The 25,531-nt window shown below is 56.9% G+C and overlaps 1 protein-coding gene across 6 annotated transcripts; it reads right to left on the bottom strand.

The window, feature by feature from the left end:
* Window positions 1–282: 282 nt before the first annotated feature.
* Window positions 283–25,527, bottom strand: CLK3 (CDC like kinase 3). 6 transcript variants are annotated; one of them, XM_030814759.1, is made up of 16 exons: window positions 24,935–25,527; window positions 24,573–24,711; window positions 22,274–22,423; window positions 19,310–19,452; window positions 11,038–11,189; window positions 10,161–10,377; window positions 8,171–8,267; window positions 7,827–7,893; window positions 5,372–5,488; window positions 4,446–4,612; window positions 3,043–3,137; window positions 2,821–2,950; window positions 2,437–2,519; window positions 1,800–1,879; window positions 1,451–1,541; window positions 283–776 (listed from the first exon to the last, which is right to left on the bottom strand). In XM_030814759.1, the coding sequence occupies exons 5-16, from the start codon at window positions 11,187–11,189 to the stop codon at window positions 600–602; spliced, it is 1,473 nt and encodes a 490-aa protein (XP_030670619.1). In that variant the 5' UTR covers window positions 19,310–19,452; window positions 22,274–22,423; window positions 24,573–24,711; window positions 24,935–25,527; the 3' UTR covers window positions 283–599. The 6 variants fall into 6 exon arrangements, with proteins under 6 accessions (XP_030670619.1, XP_030670620.1, XP_030670618.1 ...); XM_030814760.1 differs by lacking the exon at window positions 24,573–24,711 and adding an exon at window positions 24,252–24,425; XM_030814758.1 differs by lacking the exon at window positions 24,573–24,711.
* Between the last annotated feature and the right edge of the window lie 4 nt (window positions 25,528–25,531).

Below are 25,531 nucleotides of genomic sequence, written 5' to 3'. Positions count from 1 at the left end.
AACCCGCCCCACTCATCTCCTGCCCTCAGCAGGCCATGGTTGTTGGGCACATACAGCCTAAATCCCAGCCAGTGATGGGACTGGCAGGCTGCGGAAAACCAGACCCCACCTGGCTAGCCCCGGTTTAGGTTCTCTGGGGCTGAGAGGTACAGAAGCCAGCAGGGCAGAGGTGCCATCTAGGACTGCTCAGCAGCCAGGGCCCAGAGGACATCCCCAATTCTGGTCTTACCCCTGCCTAGCTCTTCTGTGCCTGGCCCAGTTCACACTTAGCTCTCCACAAGCTGAACTGCTAAGAAAGACTTTATTAATAAGGTCAGGTAAGGGGAAGGCAAGGAGCCTGGAGATGGACACACTGGTACCAGGGGTTACAAACAGTAAGAAACACTTTATTATAACTTTACAACATATAAATAGCTTGGGTCAAATCTGTGCTTTCTGGCAGCGGGGCACAAGTCTGCTCCCCTGCAGGCTCCTGCCTTCCTTCACATTGCACTGTTCATTGGGTGGCTCTGGCCAGGGGCCTGGTGGTCGAGGCTGGAGTCAAGGGGCTGGGCGGCCCAGTCCCGCCCTCCATCTCCTCATGCGGTGGCCCGTGCCTGTCATCTGCTTGGGTTGCGGCTGGTGTGGAAGGACCGCTCCTCAGGGGTCAGGCCAGCAAAGAAGGGGTGCAGCAGGGCCTCGGCCAGTGTGATGCGCTGAGCAGGGTCAAATTCTAACATCCTCCTCATCAGGTCAAACAGCTGCACGTGCTCCAGGGAGTCTTGGAGCATGTAACTCTGCTCAGGGACACAAGGTGCCTCAGTGTGACGGCAGGGTCGTGGGAAGCCACAGCAGGTCCCCTTGCCTCTGGGACGCCTTGCTGGACTCGATCGAGGAGGCAGTGATGCCTCCTTGGAGGACTCTACTTCCGCCCTCCTGGACAATGAGCAGCTCCTTTCTTTTCACGCCTGTTTAACGTTTTGCTCGGAACTTGCCAGGCTACTAGGTGTCTTGCTGGGTTGATGCCTCTGCCCCCACATGCAAAGTCCTGACAGGTGGGTAGAGATCACCTCTGCGAAATTCACTTGTCCGAGCACCAAATGCAGTTGACAGAGGCTTCCTGGCCATGTCTAGGTCTTCCCTCCCCCTCACCTCAGTCCTGCCTAGTTCTTCCCAAAATTTCGAGGAGAGAGGGGGACAGGAAGCAGCAGGGTTTCTGACATCTGGCTCTTCTGGTGTTCCCCAATTACATTCATAGCCACCCTATGGGGAAGGGGTAGGGCTAAGGGCCCCTCTGGGGCAGTCTGCAAGAAGCCCCATTGCCAGCACCCAGCCGTCTTGGGTGCTGCCTCCCATAGAGCTGGATCGAGGAGGCAGCCTTTAGCGGCCTGGCCTGTCTCTGCTGTATGTCTGCCCAGTGCCTGGGGTCTCTCCTTGGCATGAGTTGAGCTGGGGGTAGCCAGAAACTGACCTTCAGAGGTTTGCAGTTCTCCTTCACATACCGGCCGTCAGAGCTGTTCTCATCCCAAACTAGGCCCCCTTTGTAGAAATATTTCTGCTTCCTGAAAATTAAGGGGGTGGAGTCAAGTGTGGGAGTAGTAAGGGGACAAGCCTCTGGTGGGAGGTGGGGAAGAGCAGCTCCCAAGACAGCAGCAGAACCAGGGCAACAGGTCTGCAGGGGCACACAGGGAAGGCTTTTAGGAGCCTGGGGAGCCATGGACTGTCCAGCAAAGACTCACCACATCCAGTACCCTGCTGACCCACAGCCAAGAAGAAAAAGGCTCCTATACCAACCCTGAGGGGGCTACTGGGGTCCTTACCTGGTACGGTGGATCATGTGTGATGGGATGGGCCCTAGGATCTTCTCCATCATCACCAGGTGCTCTCGGTTTTCATGGGTCTGTGGAAGATTAGGGACAGTGCAAGGGGGTCAAGTCCTAGCTCTGGCCCCTTCAAGGAGGAAAAGGAACAAGAAAGATGGGCAAGTGCCCTCACTGCCCCAGGAGATGCAAACCTACCAATGAAGCGGCAGCCCCAGCTTCTCCTGCCAGCCTGTGCTCAGGCTCAGGCTCCTCAGCCCTTGTGGGTGGAGGTGGACTGGGCTGTGACTACATTTCTCTCTGGTTAGCTCTTCGCTCCCTGCCCAGAACATGCCCTGTCCCAGCCCATCCCAATGCCTTTAGTCATCTGTGCCCCTTATCTAGAAGGCAAGGTCACCTCCTGTCCCATCCTCCATCCTCGATGGCCTAGCATAAGACTCCTCTGAGTGTTCCTGCTACCCTGACCTCTGCATTCCCTTTAGCATCTACATCCTTAAGAGTCTGAATCTCACATGATGATTAGTGGGAGGAGGAAGACACCTGCATTCTCATCCATGTGGGGCTTCCCACCCCAGTGGCCTGCAGCCTGTCACAGTAGCAGTACTCAGGGTAGGGGAGCGATGTGGGGTGGCTGTACCTGGAAGAGTGTGAAGCCCCGGTAGTACTCAAAGAGAATGCAGCCAATGCTCCAGACGTCACAGGGCTGTGCCCAGCCCAGCTCTGCAAGCCAAGATGGGGAGAGGCTGTGAGATCCAGCCCTATGCTTCCAGCCTGGAAGTCATAAGGCAGCCCCCACACCAGCTGGCAGGACTCTTGCCCAAATCCTTGTACAAGGCCCTCTCTCAGTAAGGCTGACAGATAAAGCCAGGTCAGTCACCTGTGTCTCATGACACTGGCCCCTTGGTCTGAGAAACTCTGCCTGCCCTGGGTGGCAGAGACTGACAGGCATGCCACTGCCTTTGTTCATACCCTCCCAACAACAGTCCAGTGTGACAAGGTCACAGGCCATACAGTCACTCACCAAGGATCACCTCAGGCGGGCGATAATGACGGGTGGCCACAATGGTTGTGTGATGCTCATGGTCAAATGTGGCACTGCCAAAGTCAGCCACTCGGATGCTGGTGTTCTTCACTGACTTCTCCTCACAGCTCTGAAAGGCAAGGCAGGCCTGCCAGGTCAGGAGTCTGCACCAGCGGGTAACCCACCTCTGAAACAGGGCCTCACCCTTACCCCCACCAATACCTTGTGCTCATTGTAGAGGGTTTCAAACTCAGAATTCACAAACAGGATGTTCTCTGGCTTCAAGTCTGTATGGGTCAGCTGATTCTCATGCAGAACTAAGGGAGCAGGGAAAGAAGGGGAAGTAGGCACTGAGAAGCTGGCTCTCCTGCCAGCTCTAGGCCAGACCCCTCTTCCAATGCCAGCAACTGCCAGAGCTCCTCACACCCCCACCTCAGCAGGGAGCTGGACTACAGCCTGCCTCTGTGCTGGCCTCCCTCTCAAGGGTTCTCTGTACTTGAGGCCTTGGAGGGTTCTGATACTTTAGCAGGGGGATAGGAAAGAAATTTGCCATTCGAAAAACCTCCCTCCACCTCTCCTCTGCAGAGACCAGGGTGGTTCCCTCTTCCCTGCACCAGCTACATAATTTGCAGGGCCCTTTGCAAAATGAAAATGTAGGTCCCCTGTTCAAGTTACTAAGAATGTTAAGGTGGTGGCAAAAGGACATTAAATCAAGCACAGGGTCCTGTGCGACTGAGTGCACAGGTCGCATACCCAGGAAGACAGCCCCGCCTCTCACTGCTAGTCATGGGCAGGGAAGCCTTTCCCTCCAGCCCCTTCTGACAGTGGCTTCTCGCTAGTAGTCACTTTTCAGCTCAAGGCTCCCATCTGGCACTCAAGACCCTCACAACTGTGTGGCCCACCACTCCCCAATGGTAGCCTACTCCACTGGAGCCAATTCTCAGCCCATTAACAGGCTCCAGGCCTCACCAAGCTGTTCCCCTTGCTTGGAATCCTTGTCCCTGTCCCATCTTGCAGATCCTGTGGGAGGAGGAAGACACCTGTCTTCTCATCCAGTGGCCTGCAGCCTATCACAGTAGCAGTGCTCAGGGTAGGGGAGCGATGTGGGGTGACCTAGAGCGATTCTAGCTCAAGGCCTACGAACTTCACCAAGGAGCCTTTCTGTACTGCTGCAACCATTGCAAATCCTACTGCGCTGAGCCCTGGCACCACCAAATAATGCTTTTCAAGGCCGGCAGGGAGATGACAAGTCAGGGTTAGAGGGTCTCCGTGTGGGCAGGACCTGTGGCGCTGTCAGGTCAGGCTTCTACCTTTCTATCCCATGCATGAAGCAGGGAGGCAGGGTTGGTGGTTAGGCCAATTCCAGAGCAGTTCTTTTCTGTTTTCTTCCTGAGTGCCTGGGGGTAGAGAGGCTGGTCCAGGAGGTCCCTGGAGGGAGCCCTAGCCTTTCCATCCTCACACTGAGATTCCCACCTGAAGACAGGCCTTTCCGCCAAAGGGGATCTGGTGTCCCTCAGGCCCAGGAGAATGGTTAGTAACGTGCTGGAATGAATGGGGACAAGTAACCAGATGACTTGGCTGCAGGCATGTGGCCACCCATGCTTCTTTTGAAGGTGGACACTTACATCTAAGGGCGTGACAGAGCTGGTAGGCCATGTGCCGGACATGTGGTAGGGGGTAAGGCTGGAAGTTATTCTCCTTCAGGAACTCAAAGGTGTTCTTGCCCAGGAGCTCAAAGGCGATGCACATGTGACCGTGGAAGTTGAACCAGTCAGACATCAAGACGCACAGGCTGGAGGAGGAGGATGGGCAGGGCTCAGGCTGTGTGCTGGGGGCCTGCCTCACCCCCTCTCTCAGATGAAGACAGTTCCCAACTCTCTCCTAGGCCACTGGGTCACACACGGGAACGCAGATACACACAATGCAAGAGAATCAGAGCAAGAGCACCTCTCCCCACCAGCCATCACCCAATACCCAGATGAGCTCTGGGCAAGGACTAAGCTTCCTGCGGGGGGTAGGGGAGATGTCCACGGTTCTGGTCCAAGCCCTCCGAGCTTCCCTACTTATGATATGAAAGAAGCCCTGCCTCAGAGTTGCTGAGGGAAAGATGGAAAGTGCTAGTGCACTCTGCAGGACTGGTGCTGCTTTTCTCCACTTGCTCGCCTGCTGAGCTTCGTGAGGGTCTGTGCTGGATTCACCCATCTGCCCAGGCTCAGCACAGTGCGTGGAGGAGAGTGCTCAGTGTGTCTGCCACAGAAAGGCCCTCCTTTGGGTATCTCCTACTATGTGAGAGCCCCAGCTTCATGTTTTTATCTTGTCTTATGCCCAGCATAACCCAGTGAGCTCTCCAATTCACAAACGCAGGGCTGGGAGGCCTTCCTCAGGACACAGAGCCAGCTGGGGTGAAGACTGGACTGCAGTCTAAAGGCTTCCAGCAAGACCTTTGCCAGACTCCCCTGGCTCTAAGTGTGGGGAGAAGGCACACGACTAAGCCCTTGGAAGTCCAGCAGCCGCACTGAAGGCTTCCCTCCCACTCCTTGCAGATACTCACAACTTGTTTTCTTTGTCCTTCTCCTTGATTTTTTTGAGCACGTTGATTTCTAGCCGGGCAGCCTCCCGGTACTTGCCCACATTGCGGATGATCTTCAGGGCAACCTGAGACTTCCCTCTGGTACCCGGGAAGGAAACAGAGGTTCTCATCAGCAGCTGCCCAGTCCTTCCCCCACCCTCCACCCCAACCCAGCAACTCCCAACAAACACCACTCCAGGAGCAGCCGGCACTGAAGAGAGCAGATACTGGATGCCCAGCCTGCCCCATGCAACACCAGACCTTTGCCCACCCAACAGCAAGCTCCCTGGCATCTGTGAGTTAATGCTGTTAGCATCCTTGCCATCCTTCGGCTTTTATGTTCTCAGCCACTGCCAGCTCCCAAAGGAGTGTGGGAGAGTAGAGGCCAATCCTGCTTAACCAGTGCCAGTCCAAGAGCTCACACAGTGACCTAACCTGTACGCCAGGCAGCCCCAACCCTGGCCAGGCTGTCCCACCGAGAGCCCTCCTGCGGCACCTCTTGACCTTCCTGAGCTTGTCTGCAAGTCTGAGCAAACAGGGATGGGGGTTCCAGGATCAAGTAAAGATCTGGCAAGAGGTAGGGGTACCAGCAAGGGTACCTCTCACTGTGAGGCCCAGGGCCACTCCCTTTACCACACCCCTCTCCAGCCGCACCTACCTGCCACAGTGTTTATCAGCGACCACAAAATGCCAGGAACCCTTCTTAAGTGTCCAAAGAAGGTTTTAACAGTCCCTGTTCTGTGCTTCCCACCCCCAACCCCACCCCAGGAGGCCATCTGCAGGGAGCCAGCAGAGAAGGAAACCTGCTGAGCTCGGCTGCCAGGCCCTGTCAGGAAAGGACAGCTAGAATTCAGATGCCCAGTGGGGAATGAGACAGCCCTAGCCTGGAATGGCGTGTCCTCTGAGGCCTCAGGGAGGCTGACTGTGGTGCCTAAGGCTCACAGGCCCAGGGTAAAGGGACCTTCTAGAGAATCCCCTGCTTTTTTCTCCCTATCCTATTTTCCCAGATTCTCAGGGCAGGAAGGGACCTCAGGGGAAAGGCCATGCACTCTGGCCTCCTCCTAAAACAGGGTCCCTCTGTGGCATTCCAGTCCTCAGCACAGGGAGCTCATCACTTCCAAGGCAGCCCCTGTCAGAGTTGCACGGCTCTTAGAATCAGACCCTGCCTTTCGCTGAGCTGAATTCTGCCTCTGCATGACAACCCCCACTGGCCCTGGCTCCCTTTGAGTCCCGTAAAGTTTCCCTGGACCCTCCACCTGCCCCCTAGTGACTCCAGAGGCTCATTTTCCCTCCAGCTCCTCAGAGAGGAGCAGCCCAGACCGCTTACATGCATCCCGGCTGTTGAGTCTGCCATGTCTCCACCTGGCCACGGTGTGGTTGTGCAGTCTCTCCACTCACTGGTCCCAACCCTAACCTCTTGGGCCACACTGAGTCGTACAGGCATTTACATGGAAACTTGGAGCAAATGGAAGCTTCCTCTCACTCCATCTTGTGGCCACGGGAAAGGCTGGACGCCTGAGTCTGAATGACCTGAACACCCCATTTAATGGAGGAGCACTACAGCGCAGTGGTGGCCAGCTCTGCTGTTAACTGGATTATGATGCAGGCAAACCCTGAGCATGTTTATTCATCTCTGAAATAGCGAGAGGGCCACATATGGGTGGCATGTGGCTCCAATGAGGACACAAGCACTTTGTAGCTGAAGTGCCAAACCAACTAGAGAGCCTATGGCAGGGAGGCAACTGGCTCCCCGGAGGTGGCCTCCCCAACCCAGACCTATAGGAGAGGAAGCAAATGTTCTAGTCTTGTGGAATGGTAAGGGGACAAAACTATTGCACTGTTGGGCTTGGGAGAGAGTGAGGTGCAGCATGACACACACAGGTATACCCCACTCTGCCGGGAACACTCAGCGGAGACCACACACTACCCTAGCCACACTGAAGAAGGCAGCAGCCTGCTTGGTGAGAAAGCCCAGGGTCATGTTTCTCTCGACTGAGATCTGCACAGCCTCAGGCAGACCCTCAGGGGATGGGACTTATGCTTGGGCTGGGCTTAGTGGTACTCCTAGCCCCTTGCCAGGCCAAGAACCTAAAAGTTATCACAGGAAGCAGCTCCAAGCCACAGGGGAGCCGGGGCCTTGGCCCTGTTCTGATATCCACCACCACAGCCCTAGAGAAGTGGAGAGATTGGAGCAGAACCTTTCACTGACCAACAATTCTTGGGTAGGGATGCCACGTAACTGCAGGACCCAAGAATTTCTCCCTTACTACAGGGGATCAGCAAAACCCCAACATGGACAGGTTGGAACCCTACTTTGATGCCACCCTTCAAAAAGAAAAAAGTTAAGCTCTGATAGCTGCCACCCTCAAGAACCTCAGGCCAGCTCTTCCCAGGAAGATCACATCCAGAGCTAGCTGTACTGCCCCAGCTCGCTCACCTGGCATGGTCCAAGCACTCCACCACCTTGCCAAAGGTGCCTTCACCCAGGTTCCCCACAATCTCATCTAGGAGAGAAAAGAAATTGGGCATGAGAATCTGGAGGGCAGGGGGTTGGCAGCTCCTGCAAGTTCACAGCATTCAAATTCTCAAAAACAAAAAAGGTTTCTCTCTCACTGCTACACTCTTAAAAATGGAAGTTGCTAGTGTCTGTGTCATTCAGGCAATTACTGGTGGCCCCGCTAAGGCACCACGCGCACTAGAGGCCCCTCCAGGCAGGAGAGGTCTCGTCTAACAAGGGGGGTAGAAAGTAGAGAGGTAAAGTTTTACGAAAGGTGGCTGTACATCGCTCTTGGAGCCAATCGCCGATCCGGCACACCAGGTGACCCTCCTTGTCATCTTCCACACTCCGGCTGCTGCGCTTACTGCTCTGTTGGCTTCTCTGCATGCACCGCCCCCCGAAACGCCATCCGACCAATCGCATGGTAGGCGGTTCCGATTGACAGATTGAGGTGTCAGTCAAAGGCAGAGGTGGAGACGGTGAGGAGCCGGTGGGTTGGTTGGTTGGATTTTCCAGATCCCAGCATTTCATAAGGCACACAGCATATATAACGATAGGGATATTGCAAGGGACACGTCAAGACACAAACTGACTTCAAAAACAGAAAAGTAAAAACAGCTACAGGTATGCAAAGAAAACTCGGACATTATCTCTAAGAGGAGCGCCACAAACGCTCAGGAAGATGACCTGCCTCTGCTGCTGAGGGCCACGCTGTGAGGAGAGCCATCGCCCCGACTCCCTCCTCCTCCTCCTCCGAGTCTCTCCCTCCCAGACCCTCCCATCTGACTTTGGGCAGAGCGGAAGATGCAGTGAGAACGGCGGCGCAAGAAGGCAGCTGGCCCTGCCTGGGTCCAACCATCCAGACTGGTCAGCGGCTGCTCCGGCTTCAGCTGCAGAATGCCCAGCCTGTCCTTGCCTGCCTCTGTTCGCCCACGCAGACTTGCACATGCCTGACAGCTGCCACTCAGAGCCAAGCTGCTACCTGCCTCCAGATGGCATCCTTGGCCAGATTTCACCAACACTACCAGAAACAGCCTTCCGTCAGCAGCCCTCCTGCCACCAGCCTCAAGCAGGAAAGCAGCCTGGGATCCTCTGGGCCAGTCGACTGCCAGGCTTCCTACCACAATGGCCCACACAGGCCCCATGCCAGCTCCTGCCCTGGCCTTGGCACCCATGCTGCTCACAATCTAGGCCCATCCCAAGCCTCATGACGATCGATAGAGGGCACCAAACAGAGAAACAGAGCCAGACCTGCACTGCCATCCTGTGGCAGCATGTGGCAGTGTGCAAAGAGGTGAAAGGGCCACGCTGCAATCGCCCGTACAGTCAACCCTCAACCTGTGGCCACTCGAAGAAGTCACAGAAAGAGCTGGGCAGAGAAGACGCCTGGCCTCTCCACCGCTCCTCAGGGGCCTCCAGGCCAGCAGGAGGGAGGCAGGGAAGAGGGATGGGGGAGAAGAGAAGACCGCATGTAACCTCGGAAATACACAACTGGCTTTGCTTCCCCAGGGGACTGAGCGCAGTGTGGGCTCCAGAGACCTTACAACCCTCCATGCTAGGAATACTGGCCAGGCCCTGCTCTGGGCATGTGGCCTGCAACTGGACGAGGCCTGGGGCGGCAGCCTTTCCGCCATTTCTTCACATGCCCCATCACACAGGCACCTGCCCCTCCTCACCACGACTGCCCCTCATAAAGAGGCTCGGCTGGAGAGGGCCTGGTTGGAGATTAGAAGGGAAGTTCCCAGTCTGAGCTGGCTGACAGGCAAATCCTCCCGTCCTGTGAGGCACTCCAGACCGGGGGCTTTTGGGAAGGGGTGTGCAGATGAGACGCAGAGGTGGGTGCAGTCCACATCAGAGCACTCAGTTACACGAGGAGGCAGTCTCTGGGTGGGAAGGACCAGGCCATACAGCTGCAGACCACCATATCAGCCACTCTACTAGGATCCCTAAGAAGTGTCCTAAGAAGTGTCCCCAGCCACTTGCACCACGTGGCCTGTGTCTGAAGCACTGCGTAGACATAGACAGGCCAGGGGCCAGCCAGCATCGGAGCCAGAGTTCCTATAGTTGCCACTGGAAGGGGCCAAAAGACACAGGGGCCAAGACCCTGTGATCAGCCCTACACCTGGACCAGACAACACATACACACACACATGCACGCACACCAGTGCACGTGCACAGGGCTGGCAGTACTCACCCGGACCAGCCAGCCTGAGAGAAGGCTAGGAAGAGATGAGGCCTTTAAGCCCCAGCCAGCACACTCTGGCTACCACTCACCGAGGAGGCGCTGCTACAAGACCTGGTGCGGCGTTTGTGGCAGTGGTGGGCATGCTTGCGGGTCCGGTATGGCCCCCTCTCCCGGGATCGCCGACGATGACGAGAACGTGAAGATCCATAGTAGTCCTCTCCAAAGGATGGGCTCCGCTCTTCACACCGGTATGTATCGCTGTCACGGCGCTCCCGGTACCTCCTCTGGTAGGGCAGGCGGTCATGGCTGCCAAAAGGGGGATGGGGACGCTGGTCAGCTCGGTCCTTGCTGTTAGCAGGCAAGAGACCTGTGGTAGGGCCACTGTAAAGGGCTGAAGTGGGACAGGATAGCCTGTGCTAAAAGCATCCAGACTGGTGAGAAGTGGGCAGAGAGGGGAGGGTGCAAAGGTACTAAGCCCGCCCTCCAGAGCCCTGTCCAACGACAGCACCCTCCAGCCGTAGGAGGGGGGTACAGGGGAAGGGGAGTATGGTAGAGGGCCTTCGAGGGTTCTACACCCTCCAGAGTTCCCTGTGGCCTGCTGCAACTCTAAGTTTGGCCTGGGGGCTAAGATAGGCCCAGGGAGCAACCTTTCCAGGGGTGAGGTTATGTTCCTAATCCTCACCGAGGAAGGCTTAGGAGGTTAAGCAGGAAAGACGCTGGCCTAGAAAATGGGGGAATGTGTGGGGAGAAAAAAAGGCACTCCAAGACAGAGAAAGAGTGGGCGGCAAGGACGGTAGCTACTGCTGAGGCCGAGGCATGCAGGTGAGGTTAGTGGAGGAGCCCAAAGAGGACAGGGCAGGGATCCAGGGACAGCTGGGTGGGGATGGAGTCATCTCAAGGAGTCTGGAGCTGCCACAGCTAAGCCCAGCTGACGGAGTCTTTCCCTCCTATCTAGTTCCCTCTCACCTTCTGGACCGAGATCTCCGTGGGGGAGGCTCCCTTCGGGACGGGTATCGCAGTCTCCCTTCATGTTCCCGACTGTAGGACCTCCTCCTCTTCCATCGGTAGCTCAGGTATGGGTCTGGTTCAGGGGAGCGGTATCGCTTACAGTGATGCATCTAGGCCACGAGGAACAGAAAGCCCTGCTAAACACACAGCTAGCCACCTCCAGCCATGGGGCTGCCTGGGGCTTCCCGGTTGCTCCTGAAGAGGCCCACTGTTCTGTTTGGAGGCAGGCCCTCCCAGAGGTTTATGAAGTGAAGAAGAACTCTGAGGTCACACTGGTCAAACAGCAGACAATAGGAAACAACCTTCTCTGCCAGTGAACAAACAAACAGCTGCCTCCCAGCAGAGCATCACTAGCCTGGTGGCCTGGGTGCTCAGGGAACTGGGTGAGCCAGGGCCAGGGGCTGAGGGAGGAACCCTGGGTGGGGACGGTGAACACTACCACAGGGAGATCAAAGGCAGGAGAAAGGGGAGCCTCCTGCACTCTATTTCCTCCCGCCGGCGGGGGCGTCCCATGAAGTGAATGCTCTGTAAAGCCAGAGGCCAAAGGGCTGTACACGGGAGGAGAGGGCTCAAAGCCCCCAAGTTTGAGAAGCTGAACGCTGTCTGGCTAGGGCCCTGAACTGGACCCCACTTAAGGGAGTAAGGACCACAAGTGAGCATGAGGAGCCACAAAAGAGACGAGAAGAGCGGCCCTTGGAGAAAGAGGCACACAGGCCTCACAAACATTCCATAGCCCTCCTCAGGGTCAACCCAAGGAGACGTGGACCCAGGGGGTCTGTCCAGCCCTTGCTGGCTCATCCTGGGTCTCAGCACTGGGAAGGATGCCAGGGTCCTCAGAGTATCCAACTTTCTTGCCAGAGGCCCATTTAGCACCCTTTTAGACCCCCACAGTGCCCTGCCAGGTGCCTTGCCTTTATCCAACAGTACCGTTACTGTCCCTTCTTCTAGCTCTCCGGCTCTAGTATCCTACCCTCCGCATATCCCAGGATAGCCACAGGGTTAGCCGTCTGGCAGGTGAAAGAGCCCCACCTCACTATCCCTGTTCAGTGAGGACTTATATCCACCACATGAAATTGCCAGGCTGGATCCACCATCAGCAGAGAAAGCTGGCTATGTGAGGCCAGCAACCTGCTCCACCCATACGTGAACCCCTGACTGCCTCCATGGAGCCAGCCTTCTTCCCAACACTCACACCTGGCCACAGCCAACCTCCAGTCATGGTCAGTCCTGAGCTTGCCTGGCCAAGCACATTTTGTACAAACCTACTGAGGCTGCCCCATCTCACCAGCAGGGTCTGTCAGGAGAAGAGCAGCATAGAACAGCTCCCCATGCTTGAGCAGAACAGTGGGGCCTATGTGACCAAACCCCTGGGAGCCTCTCCGTGTCCCTAAGAAAGCCCTCCATCTCCCCACTAACTTGTCTTCCCCCGTGTACCTGGGAAGTCTTTGGAGATAAATATTTTGTAAAATCACCTCCCCAAAAGCTTTGGTAATCAGCTGACTAATGTTTCACTGTTTTCCTGCAATTACTCTGGGTCAGGTGCCCAAGCTATGGAATGAAAGCAGTAACTCACACCCACTAATTGACCCAGAAGATGCTCTATTGGCCAGGGCATATGTCGTGCCACAAGGCAACTATGGTCCTGCCCATCCTCACTGGGCAGAGCTGGAGGACACAGTCACGGTCACACCAGGCCAAAGACTACCTCCTGGTACCTAGAAGATTCTTATGTCCATACATATTCACATCAATGGAAAGCAAAATTTCAGTCATATAGATGTCAATCTGAATCATGGCATGCCACTTCTAGCTGTGTGCCTTTGAACAAATTATTACACTACTCTGACCGTCAGCTTCGTCTTGCAACAAGGGAATAGTAATCTCTCACGAGGTTCTGTGAGGATTAAATATGTCTCTCCTATAAGTGAAATGCCTAGCACAGCTTTGTGCCCACAGAGGTACTAGTGGCAGCTTTTCATGAACATTTTCAGGGCTGTGTTAAATGCCTTACAGACATTTTATAAGTCCCTTCCAAGGAAACTGGGAAGCGAGATCTCTGGCAGAAAACTAAACTAAATCCTAGTGCTGTCACATACCAGCCTCACGACCTTAGACAAGTCACTCTAGGCCTTGGTTAGCATGCCTGGAAAATGGAGATAACCTCTCCCAGCCAGGCAAAAGAGATGACAAGGATGAGAGTTATAAGGTACCACACACAAAGCAATAATAAGAGTATCCTTCCTTTAACACATTCTAGGCAAGTAAAATATTGGAAATAGCAGATATCATCCTCCCAGCCAGGGCTCTAGGGCCCATTTCTCAATTATCTCTGATTCTCTAAAACCTCAGCAAACAGCTTGTTTAAAAAGCAGCTAAAGGCCACAATTATGTTTTGGGAAGCTCTGCTCTGCACAATGAGGAAAAAGGTGATGTGAGGGAAACCAAGCCAAGGATGTCAACTTTGAGCACAGGCCTTGTCGGCTTCTCATTTGCTGTTCCCGGCCAGGGAACTGGGCTGACTAGAAGTGCAGCCAGCCAGGTCAGCGGCTGCCCTCCCGGATTCCAGCCACCCCAGCACCCATGGTTATTTTTGGCTGGCACTGCCCTACCACTGCAACCTCAAACCTGCCACCTCGCAAGCCTCCACCACCAACGGGTGAAACGCTCCTCCTTTTCAAGGGCATCAAGGAGGGAAGCTGGAAGGCCGCCAACTCCGCCTCTGATGGGGGCCTGGTTCAGGCAATTTCCACCCCAGCTCCACATCAGGGCACTCACACCCGGAACTAAAGCTAGAGACTCCCGGGCGGGACGGAGGAGCAGCCAGGGGATTTGTACTGTCAGCTTGCCCTAGCCCATCCTCCGGGCTGGAGTGGCTCCATCACCACAACAAAATACACAGGAGGGCCTGCGCCCTCGTTCGCATCCCTTCCTGCCGCCCGAGGTCCCAGGGGTCTCAGAGTCCCATCCCCTGTAACCGCCACCAGTGGCGCCGAGGGGAGACCCGGGGGCAGAGGGAAAGCCGGACTGGGCCAGAATCAAACTCCAGGCCGCCAAGGGAGGAGTCGTCTGCCGACCAAGCCTGAAGCCAGGGGTAGGGGAGGGGTCTGAAGGGCCTCTCTAGCTATTCTACATCGGACCGCGACCCCATTCCGCGGGCAGGCACAGAGCCGAAACTGGACCTTTGAGCGACCCCAGAGGCCGTTCAGGCTCCGCCTTCAACATCGTGGGATCGAGGTCAGGGTCTGCAGTGACCGCCCTCCGGGGCAGAAGCAGCGGGTCAGGGGTGAGAGGTCGGGCCGCGGCCCGATATGGGCCGAAGAGAAGAAAGAAAGGGAGTAGGCCGAGACCGAATGGCACCAGCGCGCCTGCCCCGCCGACTCACCCCCGGCCGCCGCTGCCGCTGTCGCCGCCGCGGGCCCCAGCCCACACTTACCGTCTCCCAGGCTCCGGCTGCAGCTAGGCCCCACTCCCCGCTCCGAGCGCCTCTTCCGCTTCCGGCTGCGACCTCCGCCCGTGGCAGCCCCGCCCCCTCGCGTGACGCAGCCGTCGCCAGCCCCGGCTCGACCCGGCTCGGAGGCCTGGCCGCTCTAGCCCCCGACTCGAAGGCTCCGGGGCACCATCCCTCTCCGCTCCGGTGGGCGCCGCGGCCTCGGAGACTAGTTCCGGGAGGGCCGAGGGGACGAGCCTGGCCCGGCCCGCCTCCCGCCGTGTCGCGGCGCACGTAGGTCCCCCGACCTGACAGGTGCGCGGCCCGGGCCGGCTGGGCTCTCAGAGCCGAGAGGTGGGGCCCCGACCCGGCCGCGGGACTGGGCCCGCTCCGCCACCCCGACCCCGCGTGGTCCGCCAACTCCCTCCTGCGCGCGGAGAGGACGGGCATTGTTCTCGGGGCCCCGGAGAGCGCGAGAGCGGCCTGAGGTCTGTGCGCCGGGGCTCGGGAAGGCGGACGCGACTCCGCTTGCGCGAAACGAGCTAACGACACATTATTATCTTGGTGTGTGCGGGTTTTTTGAAAGCCATGGTGGCGCTCCCAGCTCGCCAGTGCGTGCGGGGCAGTTTCTGGGAAGATACCCTAGAGCTACTCCGGCGGGGCCTGTCGGCGGGGCCGGAGTCTGGAGGGAGGAGATCCCCTCTCCTTGAGCCCTCTCGTGTGGAGCGGCTTCCTGGCGGCCTGCGTGGCCTCTCAGTTAAGACTCCCCCGCCAGACAAAAGCCCCGCCGGCTGCGTCTCCGGGCCACTGGACAGCCCCCTTTTGCAGAGGCCTGGAGCGTGGGGTCACCAAAATCCCTGACACATACTGTCCCGCGCCAGATCGGACAGGATTACGAGGCCCCACTTTCCAGATGAGAAAACTGAGGTGGGGATCTTTTGAGAGACCCCACTGTGAGCGTGCGCGTCCCGCCCGGTCTGGGAGTGGCGTCCCCGGCCTCGCGAGCGTCGCGTAGTGAAGCGACAGGGCGTGGCGCCTAATTGTCCCCACGCCACGCGAGGGCTAGAAACCCGCAGTCCGGACGGACCATCCCTCCAGGGACCGCCCCCTCCTCGGGACCGCTCCGCGGGGGCGCCAAGGGTTTCCCCAGCACCGCCCCGGCGGCCGCCGGCCAGCCGCGGCCCCGCCCACACCCCCTCCCCGCGGGGCTGGGCCCGCCCCTGGCGCGGAGAGGTGTCGCAGGGGAGCCCCCCCTTCCGAGCTGCGGCTGCGCCTCAAGTCCTTCGCCAACGGCTCTCCCTGAAACGGGGGTCTCAAGTCGTGATTTGTAGGGGTGTTTAGTATCCCCCAAATCTCTGCCAGCTCCACCACGGCTACCCGAAGTAAACAATAGAAGCTAATTCAAAACTGGGTCCGCTTCCAAAAAATTACAAAAATTAGCGGGACTGGGTGGCGCATGCCTGTAGTTCCAGCTCCTTGCAGGGGACTGAGGCAGGAGGATCGCTTGATCCCAGGAGGTTGAGATTGCAGTGAGCTATGGTCACACCACTGCACTCCAGCCTGGGCGACAGAGGGAGACCCTGTCTCAAAAAACAAACAAACAAAAAATCGGCCAAGCGCGGTGGTTCACCCCTCTAATCCCAGTACTTTGGGAGGCTGAGGTGGATGGATCACCTGAGGTCAGGAGTTCGAGACCAGTCTGGCCAACATGGCGAAACCCCGTCTCTACTAAAAATACAAAAATTAGCTAGACGTGGTGGTACGCGCCTGTAGTCCCAGCTGCTCGGGAGGCTGAGGTGGGAGAATCACTTAAACCCGGGAGGCAGAGATTGCAGTGAGCCGAGATCGCGCCACTTCACTGCAGCCTGCGCAAAAGAGCAAAACTCCGGCCGGGTGCGGTGGCTCACGCCTGTAATCCCAGCACTTTGGGAGGCCGAGGCGGGCGGATCACGAGGTCAGGAGATCGAGACCATCCTGGCTAACACGGTGAAACCCTGTCTCTATAAAAATACAAAAAATTAGCTGGGCGAGGTGGCGGGCGCCTGTAGTCCCAGCTACTCGGGAGGCTGAGGCAGGAGAATGGCGTGAACCCCGTGGGGCAGGGCCTGCAGTAAGCTGAGATCGCGCCACTGCACTCCAGCCTGGGCGACAGCGAGACTCCGTCTCAAAAAAAAAAAAAAAAAAAGAGCAAAACTCCGTCTCAAAAAAGAAAGGAGCCGCTTCAGTGTACAGTGGGTGACCCAGATTGGCTGCTGAGGTCCTGCCCTGTAAGGTCCTATCTCAAAAGCTGAAGATTTTGAAAAATTCCAGGCCATCTGAGATGCCATTCCTGCCTGGTCCCCATGGCCTTGGCCACACTAGCCAAGTTCCATCGCGGGGTTTCATCAGCTCAGATGAGGTGGGAGGCCTCTGTGGTGTCTCCTCCTCCCACCACTTAGTGTTGCCTGACTTTCCATGGCTCCAGGATACTAGCCCTGAGGGATGGATGTTCTCAGAGAAGCTCCTGTCACCAGCCCTGCCCTGAGCTCCAGGCTCTGATAGGATAAGTTAGTCTACCTTCCCACCAAACCGCCCACCACTGAGAATCCAGGAGTCCCTACCTCCCAGTCACGAAGCAACTCTCTTTTTCTGAGGTGGAATAGAAGCCATCTCCCAGCTCTCTCCCTCTCCACACTTTGCAGCCTGGAGGCCATCCTGCCTGAGATTCTACCCTTAGAACTTCATTCTTTTGTGGCTTTCACACCTTTCAGACACTTGGAGAAAGATCTGCCCCCAGGTGAGGTTTGGGTAACTCCTCCACTCCCATCCCCACCACAGAGGAGGCTTGCTCCACCTCCACTGCCCCTCAGGCCCAAACTCCTGTCTCCATCCTCAGCCTCTGTGGAGTTGAGGTCTGCAGCATATCTCAAGGGCACCGGGGAGGTGCTGCTGCCCTGCATCCTCCCAAACCCCACAACTCCTCTCACCCCTCTTGGTCTCCCTTTTGCCCCCCACCTCCACTTCCACCAAGCTTAAGGCTCAGCTCACTGCCCGCCAGGCCCAGCCGCTCTGATGTCCTCCTTGTTCTATTGTCCTTACTGTCTCCTCTGTGTGCCTCATCTGACTTTGCCTTCTCTGGAGGCAGTTAATTCACCTCTGAGCTTTGGCCCCAGGGTCACCTCCCTGGAAAGCCTTCCTGGGGCTGCCCTGGCCTGCCCCCCTGCTCAGGACAATCTGGCCTGCGTGTGCACTCCATTCTGTGGACCATGAGCCCCTCCCAGACCAAGCTGGGCACAGCCCAGCTTCTCACTAAGGGCAGGGGGCTGCCATGGAAAGCCTGTCACTTCTGACTGGCAAGACAGAGTGCCCAGGTAGAGTGGCATTGTGGGAGCTGTACCCAGTATGGGAGGTGGGGGCCAGTCCTCATGGTCCGTCTTAGAGAAGTCTTGTGTTGCAGTGACATTTTGGAGGGGGCTGCAGGAGCCTGGGCCTGGAGTAAGGGGAGAGGAGAGTCAAGCTGTCCAGTGGGGAGAAGGCCTGGTGGGCGATGGTGCCATCCTGAAGGCACCCTCAAGCTGTCCAGTGGGGAGAAGGCCTGGGAATGTGAGGAGTAGGGAGGTCAGGGTGGGGGTAGTAGAGGTGCCAGGTGTACCCACTGCTTAGGTGAAGACAACTCCTGTGCCCTTTCAGAGCCAGGGCAGGGTGCCTCATGCCCAGGGTTGGGAGTTGGGAGGCAGTGGACTTGGGCCCAGACCTTAGAGGTGAGGAGGGTGATGGTGAGGGGTGTAGGGATGGCAACACTGGCAGAACAGCCCCTGTCTACCCTCTGACCTCCCTCACCAAGCTGGTGGGTGAGAGGTCCGTCAGGGCCTCCATCTTACAGCTGAAGCTATGGAAGCCAGAGAGGTACCTGAGCAGTGACTTGACTTAAGGGCTCTGACCCCCACATCATAGCTAAACTGTGGTGGCCCCCAAATGCTCCCCTGCCATTTCCAGACTTCCACACTGGAAGGGGGAACGTGGCTGTGGTGCAGACAGTGTTGGGTGGGGATTGCAGTTCCTCACGGGACTCCCTGCCGGACTTGGGCACCAGTTTCCCCTCAGGAGTGCCTGCTGCGCCTCCCCAGACCAGCTGCTGCGAAGATAATGGGGTTTGTGTTTAGCAAGTGGCCACCCCCGCAGCACCCACAGCTCATGGAAACCACTGAGAATTGAGAACTGTTTGGTGGAGTTGAGGCTGGTGTTTAGTGAAGTTCCAATCACCAGGAGACTTTCGGGCCAGAGGATCAGGGTTGAAGGGTTTTAGTGCATGCTCAGCCACAGGGCCTCAGTTCTGAGTCTGAGAAGAGGCCTCAGAGCCTGGTGCTTTGGGAAGCCAAGACTGCCCCAGCTCCAGGATCTGTCCTGCTCTCAGGGCCCACTGAGGCAGAGCCCATGGACTTGATGCCCAGCCCTGCCCGCTGTCTCCGGAACTCCTATTTCCTCGGGGCATTGGACCGTGTCTGCCCACCAAGCCCCACTGAAGGGTGCAGGTGAGCATAGGGAAGTTGGGCACGGCAGCCCCCTGGGGCCTGGGCTGAAGTCTGGCTCCTCTCTGCCTGGCAGGTGCTCCAACAGGGCCCCCGAGCGGGACTGGAGGTGGTCAGAGAAGGACCTGTGGGAGCAGCTGGCAGAAAGCAGGCGGCAGAGGGCCGAGCTGGCAAGCCATCTTCAGGCAGTGCTGGAGGCCCTGTCGGAGCAAACCCTGGTGCTGCAGAGGCAGGAGCACAAGCTGGGACTCGGCTGGTCCCTAAAGCAGAAAGTGAGGCCCTTCCTCCCCCATTCCTTCTTCCTGGGCTTTCTGTAGCTGAAAGGAGGTCCCCTGAGCTAGCAAGATCCCCTTAGCAGGCTGAGGCTCCAGAATGCCCAGAGCTGGTGTCCACATCTGGTGCCATATTCTCAGGGAGGCTTGCCGGGGTCTGGGGCACCTAGAGGAGAAAGGGAAATGGAGTCTCCAGCAAGGCTGCAGTGTTGAACAGAGATGTCTCTGAATGGCGCCCCTGGAAGGGTGCAGGGTGTTGCCTGAGAGGCGGATGCTGGGGGTGGCTAGGGACACCGCTGGAGGTGAAGGAAGGGCCAGGGTCCCTGTGGCCCCCCCAGGGAGAATCTGAGGGAGGCAGGGGCTGGTTTTAGCTCCATAGACTGAAGAGCTTTCTTAGAAGCCCAATCTCCCTGAGTGAAACAGGCGATCCTGAGAGAGGGGGAGATGGCTGTACAGGCTGAGGGCTCTTGGGAAGGTTACCAGGATCTTTGCCTCATGTGAGGGTAGGAAAGGGACACCGTGTGATGGCCCAGTTACGCAAGCCTTCAGTGACTGCGTGTCTTAGCTCACAGCTGGCCCACCTGGAGCCACTGCTCCCTACCAGGCCTGGGGGACCCTTGGGACCCAGTTGACAACCTCATGTCTGCCTGCCCTTTAGCATGCCACAGCAGTCCTGCTGGCCTCCACCCTAAAGCTGTCAGCAGCTGGAGTGCAGCTGGAGAGGAGGTGTATCTCGGGCCCAGCTGGAGGCAGAGGATGCACAGCTGGAGCCTGTCGTGATAGATAACAGCCGAAAGCAGCCCCTCAGGGCCCCAGGGCACAGTCCCTTGTGTATAAGCCAGGGCATGGGTCCATGTTGGGTTGTCAGCTGGGCTGCTCGCTGCCAGTCCACCTGTGTTATCAGAGGCTGCAGACACTGCCCTGCCTGGTGGGAGGCAGGGAAGCTAGGCCTACCTATCTGAGGCTCTGTGCTGCCTTCAGCCCTCCCACTCAGCCTCCTCCTAGCAGGTGGAGTGCTCCCTGGCCTGCCTGGAGCAGGAGAGGCACCAGATGCAAGGATCCCAGGGACAGGCTGAGTGGAGGAGGCCAGACCAGGACATAGAAGACAAGTGAGTGGGGTTGGGCTGTTGGGGAGGGGTGGGGTGGCAGGGAACAGGTAGACCATCCCTTCTACCCACAGGATCCTGCTGCTGCAGACAGAAGTGGAAAAGGCCTAGCGGCATTTGGACCAGATGACCCAACAGCCTGTTGGCCCAGAGCCCAGCCTGGGGATCCCCCAAGTGGGTGCATGGCAGGCCCTGAGCACTGGCCCTGCTGTACCTTTGACCCTGCCCTACACTTTTATTTTCTGGTCCTCATTATTGGAGCATTATCTAGAGAAGGAGGGCAGCACAGGGGCTTAGTCCAGCCAAGAGAGGGATCCTCTTCCAACATTTGGGAATACCCTGGGATCATTCAGTGACTTCTCTCCTGGTTCAGATGGGAAAACTGAGACCAGAGGGCAGAGGAGAGCTTGTTCAGAGTCATAACTTGAGTTGGGGCCAGGACCCTGCCACAACATGCCCTGAGGCATCAACAGTCTGCCAAGACCACCCCAGTGTGGTCTGGAAGCTGGAAGGAGACCCCAGGATTCTGGACCAAGTGTATCTACAGGAGATGCTGGCACCAGGCCTGCAGATCCAAGAGCAGAGCTGGGATGGAGGCAGGGCCCAGGAGCTTCGGGACCCAGAGTCTCCATGCCAGCAGCTAAGACCCCTGCCCAGGCTCAGGACACAGTCTGTCTGCAGGAGCAGTTGCTGATACTCACTGGGGTTGGTCAAGACAGCTGGCAGGGCAGCCCCACAGGAAAGGGAATCTGGGCATTAGCTGATCCAGGCCATGCCCATCTGTACCGGGGGCAGAGGCAAGGGAGCCTGGGCCCTGTTCCTGGGGGATTCCAATGTAGGGCGAGGGGCTCTAGGGGCACAGAGGAAAGGAGAATGACCAGGAGAGACAGATTCTAGCAGGGCGTCCACACAGTGAGACTCCAGAGAGCACCATCTTCATCCTCACATAACTGGCCCCCCTGCTAGTGTGCAGCCAGGCACTGGTCCAGAGTCGTAGCCTGGAGTGTAGAGGAGCCCCTGTGGGCTGGGGTGGTCAGAGAGGCCTCCTGGAAGGGCTGAGACCCAAAGGAAGTGGAGTTCAGGGCCTCTGAGAAGGGGCTGCATGGGTAAAGGCTGGAGCCCCACAACCCTGGTGGAGGCTGAGCCACAATTCGGTGGGGTGGGGATCTCCCCAGGTGAACAAGAGACTCAGAAGAGCTGGGCCGGAGCCACCAGCAACTAGGGGCCTGCTTGGAGCAGCTGCAGCATCTGCAGGGAGAGCAGACGGTGTTGGGGGGCCGTGTGCAGGCCCTGGAGGCAGAGCACACCTGGCTACTTCGGGAGAAGGTGGTGCTGCAAGCAGCACTGGGTGTGGCCCTGGGCCAAGAGTCCTGGTAGGTGGCTGCTTGGGCCCATCCTCATAGTGTCCAAGTCAGGCTGGGGTGGGTGCTCTGTTCTCACCGTGGGTGAGATGGCCCTCTCAGCAGGCAGTGGGCCAGTCTCTGTCACCAGCTGGCTGAGGGGGAATGGCCCAGAGCCCTAAACCCGGAATCACACGACCAGAGCCAGTCTCCCTCCCCCAGGTATCAGTGCTCCTGGTTGTCACATTCTGGCTCTTTTATGGGGTGGGAAATCTTTCAGCTTCAAGAAGTCCTGTCTCGCCTACACATGGCCAAGCCCCTCCTGCTGGCCCAGGGGCAGGTGGGAGGTGGGGGTGAGATGACCTTAGTTGCTGGGTGCAAGTCAGGGTGATTGGGAGTAGAAGTGCCCAGTACAAAGGGGTTCTGTGTGTGCAGGGAGCCATGAAAGAGGCATCTCTGCCTCACTCCCCCTCCTAGTTCATAAGACATAATAATCATTAAAAGGGAGTGGGGTGGGGGTGATCTGGGGTCCATGCTGTACCTGGACTGCCCCATTTCTTCCAGTACACTCCAGGTCCCGGAGGTACCAGTGCCCCTCAGGAAACAGCTAGAGGCACAAGAATCACATCGCGGGCTTCACGAGGAAATGGCTGAGTACTGGAAGGCACGCTGGCACCAGGTGGCAGTTGCCCTGAAATTTAAAGAGGAGGAACTGCAGAGACTCCAGAGGCAGAGTGGGACCTGGCCTCCCCAGGTGGGCACTGTCTCCCTCCTTCTTCTCCACGCCCCCAACCCTGTTCTCCCCATTGTCTTCCCCACTGCCCAGTCTTTCCCATACAAACCAATTAGTCTTTTGCCCCTCCTTAGGATGCCCCCATCTTGATCCTATACTTCCTTCCCATTTTCTGCCTCTTCCTCATCATGCCTCATCATTCTCCATCCATGTTTTCAGCATGCATTTATTGAGCATCTGCTACATGCCTGGCCCTCTTCTGTGTGCAGAAGCAATGTCAAATCAGATCACTCCTTGTCCTCAACAGCTTATGGTTTGGGGGCACCCGGTAATTAAGCAATTATTTATTTATTGATTGATTTATAATTGATTGATTGATTGCATCAGGGTCTCCGTCACCCAGACTGAAGTGCAGTGGTGCAATCATAGCTCACTGCAGCTTCGAACTCCTGGACTCAAGTGATCCTCCTGCCTCAGGTAGCTGGGACTGCAGGCACGCATCACCATGCCTGGCTAAGTTTTTTTTTTTTTTTTTTTTTTTTTGGAGAGATGGGGACCTCACTACATTGCCCAGGGTGGTCTTGAACTCCTGACCTCAAGCAGTTCTCCCACCTTAGCCTCCCAAAGTGCTGAGACTACAGGCATGAGCCACTGTGCCTATTTTGCAAGTAATAATTTAATGTGCCAAATGAGGGAAGAGGCACAGTGAGAGCTGGTTAAGGGGTGGCAGATAGGAGAGTCCCTCCCAGAGAAGGGGTTTCTGAGCCTCTGAACCCTCACACAAGGATGGACAGGCATTTTCCAGGAGGAGAGAGGGAATGAAGGGCATTTCAGCAAGAGGAAACTGCACGTGCATATACCCAGAGAGACAGGGGAGGAGTGTTGTAAATAATCCCTGATCCAATTGAGAAGGAGAGTGGGTGAGGGGGTTACTATGGACATGGGACAGGGGCCCGATCTAGGGTTTAGATGTCCCAGCTCCTGTCCACCTGACTTCATCTCCAGCTTGGTGGCTGCCTTCTCCTGGTCAGCATCCCTTAGTCTCCTAGGCAAGTGTTATGTGTGCATGGGCAGACAGACACACAGACATGCATGCACACACACACACCCAAGATACACATCAGACATGTGCAGACACCCCCAGATATGCACACACAGAGACACAGAGAGAGATACAGACACCAACGAGGTGCCTGGGAGCCATAGGGAAGTAGTGTTCTAAGGACCCCATGTGGGATCCACGCTCTGCCACAAGGCCCCTGACTGAAGCTGATCTGCTGATCTTGATGGAAGGAAAAGGAGAGAAAGCTTAGCTGGCCTTGGGCCTCATAAAGGCTGAGTTGGTCTAAATCAGTGTATCTCAAATGGGTACACAGCTGTGCTCAGAGGGGGCTGTTCCTTAAGTCTGCAGTGTAGTCTGCCACTATATATTTGTTCAGAGGAAAATCTCAGCTTTTTTTTTTTTTTCTATTTCTCAAACCAGACCCTTGAGGGTCAGAGGAAATATCCTCAGGGCCTGGATGGGCTATATTCTTTGGTCAAGTCTGAGGACTTGCAGTGGACAATGTCAGTGAGAAGGTAGTGGAGTGACAGAGGGCTGGGCCCTCGGCAGATTCGTCTCCTAGCAGGAAGTGGTGCTAGGTGAGCCGGATGCACTTAACCTGCACATGATGCATAAGCCAGTGCCAATTTGGGCCCCACGTGCAGGGCCTTCCAGCCCCTCGGAGACTGTCCAGGCCATTTCTACTCCCTTCCTGGACCCCTAGAAGGCCAACCCAGGACTCACCTTCTACAGGCAGGTGGGGACCCTGGGCTCTGGGCCTATCCAGCAAGGATGGCCTAAAATGCAGACCCTGGGTCCTGGGCAGGTGGTCCTATGCAGAGTGGCTTATGGACCAGACTAGCAGTGCACTTCCAGCAGGGTGAGGCTCTTGGAGATGGGGCAGCAGCTGGATAGGGTCTGGATGAAGCCATATTGCATCAACGTCCAGCTGGCCAGGGGGTTCAAGGGCTCAGAACCCAGTGCTCCCAGGGCCTCTGGCATGCTCCACTTCCAGTCCCATCCCCAGCCTCAAGCTCCTCCACCCAACCCTCTCTGGGTCTCTACCTCAGTCTTTCTTCAATCCCAGGATTCAGTATTCTGCACTGTCCCCAGATTAGTGGCTAAGATTGTGGGCTTAAATCTTGGCTCCACGATATACTAGCTGTGTGACCTTGGGCAGTTCCTCTGCCTCTCTGGGCCTTATCTGTAAAAGTGAAAATAACAGTTATCCTCCCTGAATGGGTGCCTAAGAGGGTGACATTTGACAAGCACGTGAAAACACATGGTATTCAGTCATGAAGCGTTAGCCACTATGATTGTACAGTTCCTGCTGCTGCAGGTGTGGCTGCTTTGAGGAGAAAGTTCTCCTCGAAGTCAGGGTCCTTTTGGGGCCAGAGAGCTGCCACATGGGGCTGGATCCCACTTACCCTCTGTGAGTTTGCTAGGGCTGTGATAACAAAGTGCTGAAGACGGTAGCTTCAACGGCAGGCATTCATTGTCTCTTGGTTCTGAAGGCTGAAGTTCAGGTCAGGGTGTTGGTAGGGTTGGTTCCTCCTGAGGGCTGTGAGGGAGGGTCTGTTCTAGGCCTTGTCCCCAGCTTCTGGTTCTTTGCCAGCAGGCTTTGACATTCCTCCGGGATGTCTGTGTGGCGTCTCCCTCTGTGTGTGCCTGTGTCCACATTTCCCCTTTGTATAGTCACCTTGGATGAAAGCCCAGCTTATTGACTTCATTTTAGTCTGATTACCTCTGTAACGATTCTGTCTCATTAGGAGGTACTGGGGACGTCAGCATATCTTTTTTTGTTGTTGCTGAGGATACAGTTCAACCCAGAATGCCTCCAATTTGCTTCCTGCTATCTTCCTGGCTGGGTGGTTTGGTTTGGCTGTGACTTGGGACCTCAGGCCCCCAGATGGTGCCTCTTGCTTTTCCCATCATGTAACTGCAGGACCCTCACACAGCTGCAGAGAGGCCAGAGTGCACGCAGGAGGAGCTGCCGTGAGTCTGGGCGGGCACTGTCCAGTGAG

The sequence above is a fragment of the Nomascus leucogenys genome, chromosome 6 (assembly GCF_006542625.1).
Source record: "Nomascus leucogenys isolate Asia chromosome 6, Asia_NLE_v1, whole genome shotgun sequence".
Lineage (NCBI taxonomy): Eukaryota > Metazoa > Chordata > Mammalia > Primates > Hylobatidae > Nomascus > Nomascus leucogenys.
Note: the sequence above shows the minus strand (reverse complement) of the source record. Positions and strands in the feature narration are given on the sequence as shown.

What these genes read in the sequence shown, in the direction of transcription:
- CLK3 (XM_012507398.2), bottom strand. Translation starts at nt 14,956, where the DNA reads ATGCCCGTCCTCTCCGCGCGCAGGAGGGAGTTGGCGGACCACGCGGGG. An exon ending in CTTGTAGCAGCGCCTCCTCG is followed by an intron (nt 8,268 to 10,160) that starts GTGAGTGGTAGC and finishes CGGTGCATGCAG; the next exon opens with AGAAGCCAACAGAGCAGTAA. An exon ending in CCCTCTACAATGAGCACAAG is followed by an intron (nt 2,951 to 3,042) that starts GTATTGGTGGGG and finishes CTTGCCTTTCAG; the next exon opens with AGCTGTGAGGAGAAGTCAGT.